This window comes from Pogonomyrmex barbatus, unplaced genomic scaffold (assembly GCF_055798465.1).
Source record: "Pogonomyrmex barbatus isolate J1 unplaced genomic scaffold, ASM5579846v1 scaffold15, whole genome shotgun sequence".
In the NCBI taxonomy this organism is placed as follows: Eukaryota; Metazoa; Arthropoda; class Insecta; order Hymenoptera; family Formicidae; genus Pogonomyrmex; species Pogonomyrmex barbatus.
In genome coordinates this window covers 7,144,042-7,164,297 of record NW_028297111.1, presented here as the reverse complement: position 1 = coordinate 7,164,297, position 20,256 = coordinate 7,144,042, and the positions used below count along the sequence as shown (strand labels likewise).

General features: G+C 29.3%; 1 protein-coding gene across 1 annotated transcript in view; it reads right to left on the bottom strand.

Annotated features, from left to right (window-relative positions):
- LOC105434020 (uncharacterized) overlaps positions 1-20,256 on the bottom strand; it is a 54,492-nt gene that overhangs the window by 7,950 nt on the left and 26,286 nt on the right. Inside the window, exon 4 of the mRNA XM_089073386.1 lies at positions 14,360-14,511. Within this exon, the coding sequence (XP_088929512.1) occupies positions 14,360-14,511 (152 nt within the window). The remainder of the gene's footprint in view (positions 1-14,359; positions 14,512-20,256) is intronic.

Genomic DNA, 20,256 nt, shown 5'->3' with positions numbered 1-20,256 from the left:
CATGTAATTTGACACATATATGCTAAGTTCGTTTTGTACTTTTTCATGCTATCATTGAAGTGTCGTTCTATCTTTATTTTTCATTGCATGTTGAAGGAGGATGCTTTCAGCACGAAAGTGCAAAACGAATTTAGGCACTGGTGTAAGTATGTGATAAGGTCATTATAAATATGATGCATATCATATGTAAAAGAGCGTGCTATATAACTATATGTATTAACTGTATATATATATATATAATAAAATATTTCTGTATATATTTTATGCGGAGATTTTATACAAAAAAAATGGGGGGAATAGTAATATATAGATCTAGTAATATATAGAAATCTTTTATTGGTAGATTAATAATTATGATTTCTAGTTCTATTTCAGCCATCTATTTTTTTGTATGAACTTTGTATGAACTGTTTATCTTTTTCTTTCTTTTTTTTTAATGGGAAACGGTACAAGAAGTTCAGCTAAAAAGAGTAAATCCATTTCAGCGTGCTAATCATGTAACTTTTTCCCTAGAATGGAAACGTGAAAATTTTTTCCATTATCTTCAATAGCAAAAATTTTCAATTTCATGTTTTCGCCCTAGGGAAAAATATTACATGATCACTATCCAGTAATTGAGAACCATAAGCGATAACTAGGGAATCAATTGTATATTTTGAAACTAGGAAAATTACAAAAGTGAATAAATTTATTAGGTTTTGACATATGATGTCTGTTCTTTTTAGCTAAACTGATTGCACTAGTTCAGAGTTTATCTTTCTTCTTCCAGTGTAAGAAAGAAAGATAAACTGTAAACTAGCACAACCAGCCAAAAAAAAAAAAAAAAAAAAAAACAAACCTATAAAATTACAGATATTTTAGTGAATTTCCTCTTTTATAATTTTCATCTTGTTTCAAAATACATGATTGATCCCTAGTAGTTTGATACGGACTTTGAAAGATTGCCGCACGTTTTTGTAAGATTTTGTAAGATTTTGGAACACGTAAAAATTTTCAAAATGAAAATTACGTATACAGTCAGTGTTTATGATAGTCAAAATAACATATAAAAGGTATGAATTAAAGAAATATGTTTTATGCATCATGGCAAGATCTTAATCGAATAGAGTAAATGGTACAATGAAGAAAAGATTTAGATAAATATAAAAGCATATGTTAAATAAATAATTTTGTTTTATAAATATATTTATAACTGTAACATATATTTAATGTAAGAAACTAAAATAACATACTTAATAAATTTTTTAACGCCCGCTCCCCCTTCTCCTCATCGATCCTATGCAATGTGTGTAGTGGTGGAAGAAAGAAAGAAGAAGACTTATGTTTCTTCGAGGAAGAGAAGAGTGAGTTGTGTGATTGTGTTGGAGGTTTCTGAACAATAAATATATCACATAATTCCATCGTATTCTCTCAAGAACATGGAGGAGGATATTTGAGGATGGATCTTAACTTTCCATACAGGGCTTTTCCGTCTTCGTAATATTGCTAATGTGTATTGGTACTACGGATTTACGTGTCACAAAATAATTTATAATATATGTGATGTATATATATATATATATATATATATATATATATGTGTGTGTGTGTGTATATATATATATAGGGTCAAAATAGGGAATAAAATTAATGCAGAATTCCTCAAAAGACTCTGAAGAAGTAGAAGAAAAAACCACTATGATTAAAAAGATAAATCATACGTTGGTTGTTCTCCCACATAATTAGTTGAGAAACAAGACATCAATAAAAAAATTTCATTCAACATTTCTAACTTATTTTTTAATATATATTAAGTAATTTCTTGTTCGGTTATGTCATTTATCTTGGTCTACATTGTATACTTACAATATTACATATTGTATAAATAAAATAAAACAACACGCAAATGGAATAATTTATTAAAATTAAATTTACAATTAAATTATACAAAAAACTTAATATAAATAACTTAAACTTTTTGATTTATTTAGCCCTATTCAGTCGTAATAAACGATCATAAAAAATATAATAATATAACAATACATTAAGTATATAACGTATAAAAACATAAATAAATTAAGAATTTTTAATGTTTATTATGATTAAAACCTTTATGCATTTTCATAAACTATTTTAAAATCAACAGTATTAAAATAATAATATACAGAATGTCCTATTTTTATTATCTCAGATAATCTCGAGAAATATGGAAGATATAAAGAAACGTTTCAAACAAAAGTTATAAGATTTTAAAAGAGTCATATGATTATGATATTAATTTATGCAGATGTTGATATTTTTTTATGATTGCCATATTTTTTGTTATATAATATGTGTGATTTTTTTAATTAGTCTGTATTAAAGTATTATAAGTATTAAAGTATTATAAATAAGATACATTTATTGAGAAGAGTCAATAGCTGACATATTTTATATCTTACTGACATATTTGTATCTTACTCCAATACATTCTAACACAAAATATTTTGTAAACTATTCATTCTTGATACCGATATCTTAATATTTTTATATACAGAATAATGAAACAATTAAACAAAATAAAGAAAATATATAGTTGCTTTAAAAAAAATAATGCAAATAATAATTTTATATGTCAAAATAAAATATAAAATATCTCATAAATTATTAACTTTTTAATGATTTTAAGATTTCAATATTTTTAATATTTTTAAAATCTATTCTTTTATTTCAAGATTTTTATAGATATCCAGAATTAATAAAAATCATATTAATAAAAAATATATAATTTTTTTAATAAAAATCGACCATAAAAAATCTTGACAGTGGTTCTATTTGCAAACAAATCAATGTCATAATCATATGATTCCCTCGAAACTCTGTAACTTTTGTTTGAAATGTTTTTTTCATATTTTCTATATTTGTCGAGATATTTGCTTGCGTTGCACATTAAAATGATTCTGTATTTAAATAACAATAAATAATAAATAATAAAATATTACAATTATTTATCAATACTGAATAATATGAATTTTTAGGCGTTTGATAATTGTAAATACGGTGAGAATAAAGTATGGGAGTGATGTAATTTCATGTCAAGAATATTGACTGTAATAATTTGTCAATTATAATTGATTTGTGTTGTTTTCGATGTGTCGCAGCTTCAGAATCTTCATCTCTCATATTAACACCTCTGTTTCAGTAAAAGGAAAGTACTTTTCTGTTTGTAAAAATCTTGTTGCAACAAAAGGATTTAAATATCCGAGTTGCTAAGATTTTCACTTTATAATTATTCTTCATTGGTTGTTATTGGAGAAATGTCTATATGCCTTAATCCCGTGTGTATATTTCTGTTTGGAAATAAAATAAAAAAAAAAAAAATAAACAAAAAAATTAGAAAGATTTTAACAAAATTTCTTAGAATATTTAATATAAAATCCATTAATTTTTTATACAGATATATTCGACTCACCTGGTATACAATTATTAATTAATACTTTTTATTAATATTGAACATCGCGAACTTTTATTCGTCTGGTAGGCTTTGTGTAAGAACACTTGATTTGTAGTTGATTAGGTGCAACTTTAAAATCCGATCTTCATTAATTTAAAAGCTCTGTGTACAGGTACAAAAAAAATGCTTCCCCTTTTGTTTGTGAGAAATCATCTTGTTGAAAGAATTTACTATACAGGCTGCTAAAATTTTTTCTCTTCGTAATTATTCCTTATAGTCGTCGCAGATTCTTCAACTGTACCCTGTATGCCACACGTATGTATATCTCTGGTTGAAAATAAAAAATAAAAAAAAAAAATTAGAAAGATTTTAAACTTTGAAAATTTTAAAAATTTTAGATCTATTAATTATTTATACAAGTTTAAACAACGATACATATATTTGACTCACCTCTGCTTTCTTATCGGTAAAGTAAAATTTGAATTTTTAACAACACACAGAAACATCAATATACAAATCTCACAGTTACTTAAATCTCAGAAATGGCTTGTTTGATGTATGTTAAGGAATGTCTTTATTTTTTTTCTATACGTGCTCTACATACAGAGATATTACACGGAAAGAAGATCAATAAAGATTTGAATAAATTGTAATAAATTTCAATTAAATTTCAATTTCAATAACATACTTAAAATTTTAACCAATTTCAATTTTGTAGACGTTGTAAAAACATAAAAACATAAAAATTAAACTCAAACCATTGAATGGTTATGGTACCATATGTTGCAACAATTCACAATGTATTATTCATTAAGTTTTATGAGATAAGACAACTAAAAAAATATTTTATTATATTCTTGATTTTTATTAATTATCCATTATTTAAAAAACTTTATTAAATCAAAATTAAATACGTAATTTCTAGGATTAGGAAATAACGCATTTATAACAGTATCGTTATTTCTTGTTTTTAGTAACAGACTAGTAACGTTACCTTTTTCCTTTTGTAACTATAATGATAAGAGTTACTTTTTACATGATTAAAATTTTTATGTTTCCAATAAAATTTTCTAACAAACCTAAAAATTAAAACAATAACGCAGACCAAGTAAATAATTGCGAGAAAATAGCTTAGCTATTTGCAAGTATATAGCAAAGAAATATATTATATATTACATATACATAATATATATGGTACCATATGGTACCATATGGTACCATATGATGATATAAATAATTTTTGTATAATTTTCGAGAGTCATTGCTATATATTTTATAATTAATTGTTTAATATTGTAAATTTTTAATTACTTTAATCTTAATCTTAAAATTTAGTAACATTAGGCCTGCTCTTTTTAACTCAATTTCTTACCGTTCATCTTTTTTCTTTTTTTCTTCAATAAAGAAAAAATGGAAAGATGAACATGTAAAAAATTAAAAAGAATAAGTCTATTAATCACTATTAAATTGAATTGAATTATATATTACGCTCATAATATGATAAATTTGGTTTGATTTGTTACAGTTTATTGTGGATAATTAATAAAAATCAAGAATAAAATAAAATATATATATTAGTTGCCTTATTTCATAGTCATTTCAAGACTGACTTAATGAATACATTGTAAATTACAACATATGCTACCGTAACTATTCAATTAGGTTAGTTAAATTTTTATATTTTTCTATTTACAACGTCTACAAAATTGAAATTGATTAAAATTTTAAATATGTGTTACAAATGAAATTTAATTGAAGTTTATTACGTACAAATTCTTGTTATTGATCTTTTTTCCGTGTAATATCTTCATATGTAGGGCACGTATAGAAAAAAATAAAGATACTTCCTTAATGTATCAAACAAGCCATTTCTGAGATTTAAGTATTCGTAACTGTGAAATTTGCATATTGGTATAAGAATATTTACCTATTGACTCTTCTACTGTACGTGACTTGACGCGAGACACTATTCTATCTTTTGACCATTCGCAGATCTATGATTTAACTATGAGATGTTTACATTAATTTGAATATCAAAATAATTTTGTCATTTTTTTTAAATAAATTTAATGTAAACTACTGTTGTAATGTGAGATATTGTTGATTATTATAAACTTTTAGATAAATATGCATATAAATTTATGAGCAAACCAATCAAAAATTATCCGAACTACTTTCTAAAAAAATAGCTTATCAAATTTGTTTTAATTTGTTCGAGATAAAACAAATTGTAATGATATAAACTCGAAAATTCTAAAGCGATTATTAGATATATTACATGCAACTAATATCTAATTTTAGAACGACATATATCTATACAATTCTACACATTTCTTCACTTATTTCTTTCTGGTATGGTCTATCTTCGTCTATAATCGTGATAGTCTATTCTGGTTTCATTCTACACTGTCGTTCTAGGAGAACTTAATTATGCGCGATGTCACTGTTAAAAAGGACAATGACACCATACACTGTTCGCCTCTGTTTTGACTCACAAAAGACCGGCATTCTCCTTTCGCGCCATGTGTCGTCGAAGTCGTGAGTGAAAGAGAATGAGCGCACTTTATTTTCCAAATGGCCTTAGTGGGGTGGAACAGCGTGGAGAACGCGAAAGTCAACTCCCTCACATTGCCGCATTGTGCCGCGGCCCTCGATATTTCAGCCGCTTCAACATTTTATAAGAACCTACTTCTTTCGGAAAATTCTTTCGATGAGAATATCGATTGAGAGCCGATTCTAGATTGCCGATGTGAAATTTATCTTTTTATGCTGATCGTGACGATAAAAATCAATTTCAACATTGCTGTTCTTACTTAACTCTATCTCCATTTAATTCTTTCTCATTCTTTCTCTATTCTTTTTTTTTGTATCATCAACTGTAAAAAATTTTGAAAAGGGACTTGATATTAAATGATTAAAATGAAGTTTTATTAACTTGGATAGGAAATAAAATCGATCGTCAAGTCCGTGAGAGAATTTGATAGTCGATTTTACTTTTCATGTTGGTTAATAAAACGTGTTGCAAAACGTATATTATATTTCAGATATTTAATTTAATAATTTTTGAACTTACTCCTTGCTGAAAAGGTTCTTGCTGTTTCACCAAAAAAAAAAAAAAAAAAAAAAAAAAAAAAAAACTCGCCTCTCTCTGTATACATGTGTGTCATGTAGAAAAAGCGTCAACGAAAGGTATTAATTTTTTTTTTTTTTTTTATAGAGATTCTGTTTTTCAAAAAAATTTGGCCCAAATTTAATTACGTGAAAATGAAAATGTGAGAATTAGAAATGATTTCTTTCTCCTTGAAGATTTTGCAATCAGATACATTCGTGCTGATGCTGATGAGCCGAGGAAGAGGGAGGAAGAGTTCGAACTCGGCTGGACGAAGATAACGCTGGAATTCTTCGAGCGTGCCGCTCGCCGCCGGTGTTCTCCAATAATGGCCGCTTGTATCGCACCGGTGCCTCGTTCCAGACGCGTTGGCCATTCAGCCGTTGAATGCAGAAATAACTAGCTATCTGTTTGTCTCCCGTAGCCAGCTGCGGAAATTCATACACAGACCACGGTCTCCGGTTTCTGTTTGCGAAGCCACCCGGGGGCTCCTTTGTTGCGACAACGAATGAAACGTACCTATACTCATCCTCTCTCCCGCTATATATACCTTCCGTGCTTCCACCCTCATCCTTCCACCTCCTTCCTGAATCGACTCTTTCTCGCGCGCATGCTCTTTCTCTCTCTCTCTCTCTCTCTTTTTTTTTTTTCTTCCTTTTGCTTTATTTATGCGGCCAACGATCTGTCTCGCGGACTCGATACATCCAATTGTCTCAGAGATAAATGAATTTGTGATTGTGACTTTGTGTCATTGCGCAAAATGTCGGCAGGTGGTTAACGCTGGTGGTTGAAGCCAAAACATGTTGACGAAAATAATTTGATTAAATTACTTGTTTAGGAAATTGCCGAAATTTGATTTAAATTAATCGGAAATTCTTCTCTGCTGCTGTAATAATTTTTTATGTGTATATGTACATATGTATTTATAACATATCTAAAATTTTAGTGGTGCAAACCAATTTCAATTAGTTGAGCATCGTACATGAAAAACATAAAAATATAAAAAAATAAATAAATGAAGATAGATAACATAAATAAATAAATAAAAAGATATAAATACAAATATAAAAAAGTATATAATTGGAAAATTTATGTATCTTTGTTAAAAAATTTATTAGTTATAATTTTCAGATTAACTATTCAGAGTACATCTATGTGTACTCTGAATTAAGCATATATCTGTGAATTATATCTGAAGTACATATCTGTTATATTAACTGAACTTAACTAATTTAAAATATAAAATTATTAACATACAAAAAACAATTTAAAAAAAAATTATTAAAGTAAAATAACATGCATGTATTCTTAAATTAATATAAAATAAATGTTATAATAACTATCGACTGTGCCGCGGGGTATGATATTTAAGATATTCTTATAAGACTCGACACAGTAAAATGAAAAATGTAACTATGCTGAACACCATTTAGCACTGCGATAAAGTACATCGTATATAATAGCGTACATACACGCGCGCGCAATATTTCAACAGAAAATTAATTTAATTTAACAATAATTGGAATTTAACAATATAAAATTAATATTTTTTATATTAAAAAAAATGAGAATAAAAATTACTTTTATTTTTATATAGGTATAAATATTCAAACTTTTAATTAAAATAACATGTAAAAGTTTGCATTCAAAAAATATAATTAAACACACACACACACACACACACACACACACACACACACGCACACGCACACGCACACACACACACACACACACACACACACACACACACACAATTATGTACTCTATGTATATTTCGCGTTTCGCGCTAGCGCGCACACTTGGCATAACCGTGCATCTTGATTATTTTTTGAATGCAAACTATTACATATTATTTTAATTAAAAGTTTGAGTATACGTATAAAAAATAAAAGTAATTTTTATTCATTTTTTAATTTTTACTCATTTTTTTAACATAAAAGATATATTAAACAGTGTTACATTCAAATTACAATGAAAATTACATTTTTTATTTTCTGTTAAAATACTCTGTGTGTGTGTGTGTGTGTGTGTGTGTGTGTGTGTGTGTGTGTGTGTGTGTGTGTGTGTGTGTGTGTGTGTGTACTATTACATATGATATACTTTACCGCGACGCTAAATGATTCGGCCTACATTTTTTCATTTCGCTGTGTCTTATAGAAGTATCTTAAATTAGTGTATCCACTGTCTAATATATTTATATGTCATGTTACAACACAAAAAATTTTTGGATAGATTGTCTTTGTAAAAGTATCTTAAATTAATGTATCCACTATCTAATATATCTATGTCGTGTTACATTAACACAAAAATCTTTGGATAGATTGTCAAAGACACGTGATGTTAAACTTTATAAATTTTTTAATTATAAATTTTTCAACATATACAAATACGAATAAAAATAAAAAATAAAATATAAAAATGTAAAAATGTAAAAATATAAATAAAGAAAAAACTGCAGATAAAAATTAATAAGAGAAACTTACTTATATCAGTCATCCAATGCTCACTATTGACACTAACTTAGATACTAACTTAGATAATTTTATCTAACTTAGATTCTAATACTAATACCATCATGCGCGCGTTATTCATTTTTGAACTATAGTTTGTATCTATATTTATCTATTTATCATTTATCATTTATATTTATCACTTATATATTTATCACATATTTATCACTTTTATCGAAAAATGCGTCTTTAAATGCACATTTAGCATATAGTTCGTGTTACATATACAATAAAATTTCAGAAATAAATGAACGTATTTGTTGATAAAAGTGGATATATAAATACTGACCAACAAATTTTTAATTATTGTAGTAAACTTAATTTTAATCTTAAATTTTAATTATATTAGAATGAACTACGATATTTGCTCTCAATACAAAAATCATGCGCTAACATACATTAAAATAGAGATGATTAATTAACATCGCTGAGATAAGATAACAATGACTTTGAATTCATTGAATGCATTTTTAAAAAAAATAGATTAGAGCATTTATGATTTACTTATAAATGCTAAACTAATAATTAAATATTTTATTATTATATTTAAAATATGTATAACTAATGTAAGAAACATAGAAAAATTAATAAAGTCAATTGGGACTCAAATTCATTGATCTTTCATTTATTAGCGCGATTTCCTAATTATTCGAGTGTAACATTTTTCATAATAACAGTACACAGAATAAATCTAATAAGAAGGGGTAAGCGAGTGACTTGAAAATGTTGAGAGATACGAAATGACTCATTAAATTATAGAATGTCAAAAAGTCTATCGGCTGATGACTCCAAACTGATGACTTTGCAATCTATCGGTGTTTGAGAGATTAAATTTTTAGTTTTTTTAATTAAAAAAAGTTTTGAATTGTTTGATTATATTCTTAAAACAACTTTTATCTTAAAATTTTCTTTAAAATTGATAAAAATAATAGTTTAATAATAGTTTCTGAGATAATTGAAAGATTTGTCTTGTTCTAAAAACTAAATTGGCCATTTTTCGTAAATTGTAAATAGATAGCATAGTGCTTGCCAAAATGTACAATTTTTGATCAATTTTCATAATGGACGCCTATTACTTTTACTTCTCGAATTATATAGTAAATGGTCAACAGACAATCAGTCCTAAATTACGCTCTACTTCAAAAATGGCATGTCTCCTTAAATATATGAAGTGTAACGCCGAAAACAAATTTTCAATTGGTTTGGACATTAAATCAGAGAATATATATATGGATGCTACTATAGACATAATAAATAGACTGAACATATTGCGTAAAACCTGGCCCGCATATGCGGAAGAGAAGGAATACAAGTCTCTTTTCTTTTTTCACTTTCTTTTGTTAGAGAGAGAGAGAGAGAGAAAAATTTGAATTGTCTTCCTTTGCTTCTTACATGTGCGAACCATTGTCTAGTACAAAATATATTTGATTTATATGTCTATGGACGCATATCTTGCATTTAAGATAACATGCCGTTCCTGAAGCAAAGCATTGCGCGATTTTGCTCCAACTATTTGATTGGTTCGTTATTACAAACTAAAAAGTGATAAGAGAAAGTGATAGACATCCATTAGGAAAATCGGTCGAAAATTACACATTTTGGCAAGCACTAAGATGGCATACTGCCGCCATAGTTTGTTCAATATTATTAGAATGATATAACCAGAATAATGTTATCATAATTAACTTTGGATGACATAATGTAAAAAAGGTCCATATGAAACATTTGTAAAATAAACAAGTTTCATAGCAAATGCTCAAAGATTGTTTCAATTGTATAGGTAGGCTTGGAATTTTTCTTTAGAAGAGTATTTATGATTTGTAATTTTGTCGTTTAAATTGTTGTAAAAATTCTCGATATCATATCTTCACGAGTTCAAGACGGACGAAATAAATTCTTTAACTTTTTTCCAAAAATAAGAAAACAGTTCTGTAATATCTAAAGAGAAATCTTATTGATTTTGATTTGATTTTCCAATCCATTTTGTAGAAAATATATTTATTTATTAATATTTGCCTGGAAACAATTTAAAAGTAAATTAGAGCATCATGTAACTGTATCGTTTTGAACTTGCTGTGGAATATATTTTCGAGTAATCCTAGAACAGAAGACAACTCCATCAAAGAAGTATAGCTCAATTAAATTTTAATTAAATACATTTATGATTCGGTGTTGATGACCAATATTTCGTATCTTATGGAAATTTTTGATGAATCTCGCACTCTCGAGTTATTCGATCGTCTCTCCCTATTAGACTTATCCTGTATGTACATAAATTCGATCTCTTACGAATATGCATATTTCTGCAATCAATTTCACAACTGATCCACGATCTCTTTTTTGACATTACTATTATCAATTAATACCTAATGTCTAAGTTAAGTAATTTTACGACTTTTTTATTTTCTCCAATTCCAACCTGACATTATATTTGTTTCGAACGTATTCACAACACAACAGGAGTTATACTCTGTTTGCATAAAACGATCGAGTAACACCGACATTTCATAAACTTGTATTGTTTAATGTGTTGTAAGCACAATAAATATCATCACGTGATGCCTGCTCGGTAAGCAGGAGATTCAGGTTTGATTTTTGAAATGATATTTTTCGCAAAAATAATAATTACGAATTTTCACGTTCGTGATCAGGCCTTGCCGTGACGCATACTCGTCCTTCTTATTTAGGATTTCATACACATATGCAATTTCACACACGATTTCACACACACACACACACACACACACACACACACACACCACGCGCGCGCGCGCGCGTTATTTATCTTTTTCAACACAAGAGCAAAATTAATATGATACTATTATACTATACTGTTACACTATAACTTTTAACTTCTTGATACACAATTGTCAAAACGATCCTTGCTGTGAGATCGATATAATGACAGCATTCACGAAGTTAGCGCAGCGAGAGAATCAATCAGCATCGCGGAAAAGTGTCAACAATAAACTTCGAGAAAATTTCGAGAGATGCGAGTATCGATGTCATGTCTTTTTTTAAAAAAGACATATATAAATATATAAATATATAAATATTTATATATTTATGTATTTATATATTTTTTGTTATTGTTCATCATTTTCGAAATATTTTACCGTTTCTAAATTTTTAAAAGACTTTACATATAAGTATACTTCCTTTTTTCTAAATTATAATAAGATTGTAATAAAACATATTATGATTACGAATAATTTTATAAGAATATTAATGATATATTTTTAAATAATATTGACGAGATCTCTAAACTTTTTAACGATCTCAAATTAAATCTCATTTCTGAGATCGATAATCGCATTTTTCGCAAAAATACAAAATTACAAAGGGAGAAGTAGAAAAAACAATAAAAAAATATCGATGTGTATTAATTCTAAACTTAAAATAAATCTTCTAAACTTAAACTCTAAATCTTGGACAGCGCTGGTTTAGAATGTACAAAGTGTCCCATTTCAATAAAAATAGTGAAATATTTTAAAAATGAAGCGTTTGATAAAAAAAATAGTGTACATAAAGGGTGTAAAATTTTGACGGGACATGGATATAACATCATTCGCAGATGGAATTATCGTCAATATTTTTCTATGATCATTATTCTTTTTAAATGGAATCAAATATTTTTTGTTACATAATATGATTTTTTTGCTTATTCTAAATATAAAAATATTAAAAAATAAAGTAAAAAATTTAAAAAAAAATATTAAAAATGTCAAAAAATTATTACAAGTTATTTTATATTTATTTGGTTAGAAAATGACTCAATTATCAGCATAATTAACGAAACCTATCAGGAATCGGACTCGGAGGAATTTCTACCTGTGTGTAGTTTACCATTAGTCTTTTAGCTGCACGCTTTTAGTTGCCTTTGATAACTATTCTCGAATCCTTAATTAATAACATTCCTATCAATAATTGTCTTTACTATATTCTATATTTCCCACAACTCGGATACGTAAAAAAAATTTGCAACCACAGCTTTTGTTGATTTTGTACTATCGATAATCATGTTACGAAATAATATCATGCTAATCATCAATAATATCACATTACAATATCACGTTACAAAATAATATCACGCTAATCATCAATAATATGCTACGAAAAGAAGTCACGAAGTAAGAAGTAGGAAAGTCAATAGGTAAATGTATTAATTTTTCTTCTTGTTTGAGAAATCCTCCTATGGATTTCTCAGAAGGCAGATTGATCACTGAGAGTATTTGCTTGTAAATCTCTCTATCAAAATATTTGTCATTCGGAATCGGCGTTAATTAGTAGCTTCCTATATACCTTGTGTATAATCTGCGTGCGCACTAATAACAAGCATATCAGAGAGGTCAGAAGTAACAACTGCTTGGGTTCTCCATAAATATTTGAAAAATATCATCGTACGGTTGAAAATATTGTGTAACCTTATAAAAAAAAAAAAATCTATTTCTTTTTATATAACACTTGTTTTGTTTATAACAGGGTGTCTAATAATTCTCGGACTATCATGAGAAGACAGAGAAAGTTACGTTGAATAAAAGAGTCTTCTATTTTACAAATTATTAACGAGTTATTAATTAATAAATTAAGATCTGTGAATGAATGTATACTCGCTTGAAAATGGACAATCCAATTTTAATGATTTTTAAGCACCTAATAAAGCATGTTCTGTATAAATAATAATAACCGCAAATAACCATGTAGCGCTAATATGCTAATGTTTCTTTTGGCCGAATCATACAGATGTATGCTCCTTCGCCGATCTTTATAAATTAATATTTGATTTGAATTATTGCGAAAATTGCGAAATAATAGACTTTTCTATTTAATTTAACTTTCCATCTACTCAGAGATCATGTCAGTTATTATTAGACACCCTATAATATTATAATAATGACATATTCTAAATATAACATGTCATGTAATAATGAGAAATTATAATTAGACCTAAAGTACTTATAACATTTGTACGATATTATCTATAATATTCAGTTTCATTGATATTTATATAAAAAATAATATAACTGTGTTTTGTAAATGTACGACTATCAGGGAGAACGCTACAAGAGTATGTATGTCAATATGAGCGTTTATTTGGTGTTCGGATGTGGTGTATCATCGATGTCACTTTTATCTGATGTCAATATATATATATATATATATATATATATATATATATATATATATATATAATATAAATATATATATATATAATATAAATATATATATATATAATATAAATATATATATATATATAATATAAATATATATATATATATATATGTATTATATTTATATTGATTGTATTAAAAAGAATTATCAACTTACCTGAGCAGGTGCCGTGAGACCAGACATGGCGGCCGATTGTTGTGCAGCCGCTGCCGCTGCTGCAGCCATGCTAGCCGCCGAGAGCGGGCCGTAAGCTGCTGCAGGGTTATAATAAGAGCCCATTCCGGCTTGTCCCATACCACCAGCCATCCCTGCAATACAGTAAAGCCCATATTTAAAAATAAAATACGATCGATCCGTCGATCCTTTTGACAGGTTTGTCGTGTCGGATTATGTAAGCCGGCACTTGACTGTTTATCGGTAATTGTTTGTCGTATAATAATTACAAAACGTCTATGTAAAAATTTCATTAGATGTACAACAATCCAAATATGCGCAACATCCATTTATATTTTTATTCGCGAAAAGGTATGTCAAACGATAATCGATAATTTATTGTTGCTTTCTTGTCGCAATGCTCATTGGCCATTTTTATCTCGATGTTCGCGGCTTCAAATTGCAAGCGGATGTCGCAATATATTTTGAGTTCAATCTAATGTAAATAAGATTACTCTACTAAAATTCAAGATTAATATTAAGTTTATATTAAATTAAAAATTAAAAATTTACGATATTTAAAAATAAATAGCGTAAAGCAAGTAGCGCTTTGTAATGCTCTACTAAAATTAAAAAATGAAAAAAATATACGTATCGATACATAATAATATGAAATAAGCTATACAGTTATGATTGACAACAAAGAATGACAGTCGTTCGATGCCACGTCGTGAGATTGTCGACAAATGTTGCTCGGCAATCGTGTTACTTCGGACTGAGATGCGAATAAGCGTTAATCATTCACTACACAGTCTACAAATAACACTGATTTGACGTTGGCTTTTTTGAGGAAAAGAAATATAGTTATAAAAAAATAATTATGTTGAAAATGAAAGAAGTAATATTTCTAGACACGCTCGTATATGGAAGATGTCTTAAAGTAGAATGCTGAGACCTCAAAAATAGAAATCAGAAATTAAAATAAAAAAATAGATATCGATGATGAGCGGATAGTAAATGATTATCTTTGCTTTAGAAGAAGAGTGGCTTATTTCTCTCGATATTCCACAATGATCTCTAATGATTATCCGTCATATTTTCGGTGGGGATTGATATCGGGTCTATCGAGAACGCGTCTCTTTTTCTGCTTTGCATGTTTTGCCGATCATTTAGAAAGAGACAAAGACAAAGAGGGGAAAAAAAAAAGAGAGAGAGAGAGACGAACATGCACTGGGTAGCTTATCGATCATCGACAAAGCCTTCGACGAAGCTCCATTGTCGTGCGAGGACGATAGTAACCAAGATATGTTGCTCATTCACCTCGTTTCAGCGAACCTAACCCGAAGGAAGATGATTGGTGTTGAGTTCCTTGAGATTTATGATCGCAGATGACGTTTCAGAGATCGCCAAAGGCGAGATGGACATGGAGAGGATCGAGACGCGGCTCAATTCTCGATGCGTGGGCGTGAAAAATCGCGCAAAATCCCTGTCAAAGACTTTTGATTCGTTGCGCTTTTTTAAAATAGTAGTGTCTTTTATTACATCATCCATGGATCATCTAATATTAGTTTGAGGTGCGTTTCAAAATTTTCCTATACGACACACATCGTAGCCTGTAATTTGTTGTTCAAGGTTTTGTGAATAATGGCTTTAAATTACTCTTTAAATTGTATTTATTTATAATCTTTGAGCTTTGCTAACATATATCTCTATAGAAAATAATCTAAAGGATTATCAGGGTCTGACAATGAAATCAATCTTTTTTAAGGTTCGTTAACTTTTCGTCGTATCAAATACGTTATACAATTTTAGCAAAATAAAATTGGTATTCTATTTTGTTAGAAGTCATAATAATTATTTCTATTATCGAATCTATCATCGAATCTATATTTTCTTTGTATTTGATAGCACACACATTCCTTTTGAAAACTATATCAAAGTAACAGTTAGAATTTAACAGTTGATTTTAATGCTTTTATCGATAAAAATAAAAGATTTGATGTAACACCCCATTCAATGATTTTAAAATCGTATTTCACAATTTGAAAAAAATATCCTAAAGTAAAATCATATTCGATGAATTTGATGATAAACTTGTTTTTACACAAAAAGTTTTTTGTTGGAGAAAAATATTTCATCTTCTTTTATATACAAGTTTTATGCTCCTTTTCCTTCGTTGGAAATTGTTATAAAACTGTGAACTTTCAGTCTTTTTCAGTCGAAAAGAAAAAAATCTTGAATCTTTTTTCAATCGCAGAAATTGTCGATTTAATTTTTTGATCAATTTTCATTGACACAATTGATATTCATTTTCTTCTAATTTGCTTTCTAACAATCTTCAGTTTCAAAATAATCTTTCCTTTTCTGCTGCTTTGACGATCTTTATCTTGATCTCAATCTTCTATATTTGTTTATTTATTAGATTTATTTATTAATTCGAAAATTGTACATAACTTCTAAATATATTTATACTTTTGAGAAATTACTCCAGAAATATTATCAAGTAGACATTTTCAAATTTTTATGACATTTTTTTATTATAAATAATGAAATATGTCATATTAATTTTAAATATTAAAGTTAACGCTATCCAATTTTTATTTGAGTTCAATATTTTTAAATATTCCTTTAAAAGGATATGAAAAAAGTATTAGAATAAATTTGTCGTATCCTACTGATAAATTATTATTTAATAACATATATACATTTCAATTCTCTACTGATTCAAAGATTTTTTTTAGTTGATTAATTCTGAGAATATTGAGCAATTATGTTCCACGTACAAAATTTCTTATTTCGATCTCTCTTTTACTTCCATTCTTCGTCTTTTCGATTCAATTGCTGGTGTTAATCAGTCGCGATAGAATCTGTTACGGCATCTGCCGATTTTGACTTATTTTGACTTATCTCTCTTTCGTTTTGCCAGCAGAATTTCGAGAACAGATGTTCGATGAATCGAGTTTGATACGCACGAGTCCCCTCGGTTTGCAGAGATTTGTTTGCCGTTCCTGGGTCGCTATTGTCTTCATTGTTTCGCGCTTCGTACTGGATTACGTAATTTTGAATTTCCACGCCGGACGAAGATGCGAGAGAGAGAGAGAGAGAGAGAGAGAGAGAGGGGGGGAGAGAGAGAGAGAGAGAGAGATAGAGAGAGAGAGATAGAGAGAGAGAGAGAGAGAGAGAGAGAGAGAGAGAGGGGCAGAGCCTGATTACAGAGTCTAAATATTTTACGCGCGTCGCGACCGCCTCTGTCGCAATTCGTTGCATAATAATTCAAACGTAAACACAAAAGACTCCGCCGCGCGACGTCGTTTTCTCGGCTCGGCGCATCTACCTCTATATGTTTCGAAACTTGCTGGCTCAAACGATTGCGTTTTATGTATTTCATGTCTTTCATATGTTCACGAGACTCACAATGATGAATAGATAAGAGAATGTATGTGTCGTTGTATATTCAGCCAGATAAAATGTGAGCGCGCGTGAAGATTTTAATTTATACGTTTAGATTCCTTTTAAAGAGAAAAAGTAAGAATATATATTTCAATTATTTTATTATCTTATATTCGATTCTATTATTTGTCAAACGTATTTGAGAATTCGAAATTGCTTTTTTTTTTTTTTTTTTTTTTTTATAAAAAGAGAAAGAATTTGATAATCTTTGATTAAAAGAAAATTCACTTTCAGCAAAAAATTAGCAAAAAGTAAAAAAAAAATATATATATATATATAAAAAAGAAATATAAAAAAAAATTTAATACAGTGTGGAATACGAGCGATTTTTACTCGATCTTTACATCGATCTTCTTGGATGTTTTAGAAAAATTTTATTTTTAATTGGAGCGTTTGAGCGTGCATATACTTTATCGATTTGATATCTCGGGAGCGCCGAGCTAAAAGGGAAGAAGGAAGTACAGTCGGAATAAATCCTCGAATAATTCCCCTCGGCGCGGCAAGCGCTGTACTTTGCGGATCGTGTTTGCTCGAGGATTCATTGGACGCGGGCACGCGAGCACATAATAAACATGTCGGACTCATTATTTATCGAATTGTCTTAAGTTCCCGTGACATTATGCGAAAGTCCACGGCTCGCCGGTTACGCCGCGGGCCGAAAGTATGTGACACTACGAATACTCGCGATCGTAAATCCGTCATCCGTTAAGAAAAGAAACTGGTCTTGGAACGATAATATATTGCGAAAGATTTAAGAAATATGTGTTTTCCATTTTTTTTTCTCTACAATACTTTTTTGTAAATGATTAATATTGCCATATAAAATGTATGATATAATTTGAAAACCTTAATAAATTTTCCGTCCTAAAGGTTCTTGGAAATAGTTTTCAAATAATCTTCGTTTTTATCTACTTCTTGTTAATATTACTAGCCATTTTATTCTTAAATAAAAAAAATATTTAAATATTTAAATATTTAAATTTTTAAATATTACAATATTCGTGTACTTAAGTATTAAAATATTCAAACATTCAAATATGTAGATATTCAAGTTTCTTTGTCTTTAAATATTTCAGTATGTATTCAAAATATTCAAGTATTTTAATCTACTATTAAGTACTCAAGAATTCAAATATTCTTCATTTTAGCTTTTAAGCAGTCATATGTTACGTCCGAGGTTCCGGAGGAAAGGTAATACCTTCCGTCAGGAGGAGGAGAACTCGGGTGGACGCACGGAATCTTCGTTGCTCTCACAGACCGACGTCGTGAGGTCGATCCGCGAGTCGAACGCGCGTCAAGGGTACAGGAATCGGGTCAGCGTCGGTGACGTTATAACCCTTACCTGCGCCAGCGCTATCGGTGATCCGTTTTTTGGTCAGAGAATCGAATCTCTTTTACCAGGGATGGACCTCGTGCGATCCTCAGGGAGCCTCAGGGTGAACGGTTCGGGGGTTCAAGTTTTTGGGTAAATAAATCGAGACGGAATTCGAGTTAACTGATTTAGTAATAAAAATAAAAAAAAAAAGGGGGAATACAATATGTTAATTCTTAAGAATTTTCGAAGTGGCGCAAATTTTACCGCGGAAAAGGGGTAATAAAAACGGAGAGGTAATAAAAATTACTTTTGTCGTGGCGGGCGCTGGTGATGGGCGAGAAGTGTGGTGCCTACGCCGGATCGTGGATCGTATCACACGTGAATAGAGGTATCGCGCACAGATTCTAATTAAAAAATTGGTGACAACCACGGATGGTCCCTTCCGTCAGAACGTGGGGCGATGTGAAGAGAGAAGAGAGCGATCCGCTCCAAGTCACGGTTTTTAAAGGGTTTTCCGAAGGGGTGGGAATGTCTGAGGGCGTGATGGATTTCCGCGTTGGCTTGTCGAATGATAGTTTAGAAAAATTGTGAGTATAGAGGAAGGAGGGGAGCGGTGTTCTGTGAATTGTGGTTGTTTTTATATTTCCAGATTTCCTAGCGAATGATGGAATTAGTTAGTGAAAATTTTCCCGCCATTCCACACCCTCAATCATTCATTGGTGTGGTCGTCAACGGCCGCTAATCGTTTCTTCTTGATTGGCGTTTCCCTTAGTTTCCCCACCAATTTGGGGAGTGTCACCTTCGAATGATCCGATGCGTTTCTTATCCGTTAGGAATTTGTTAATATTTTTTATTTTTATTATATGTTATAAACTTGTCGGTGCCGACAAAGCTGTCTATCGCAAGAATTTTTTTTTTTTATAATGAGACGTATCTCGAGAGGAATTTTTGTGTATTTATTTAGGGTTTCTTTAGATCGTTCGAAACGCTTCATTTTCTGATTAACAGCCATTATCTTTTTCCGAAAGAGAAGAATTGTGAAGTCCCCCGGACGTAACACATACATATAAGTATTCTAATTTTTAAATCCAAATATTCAAGAATTCAAATAATTTAAGTATCCAAAAAATAAGAT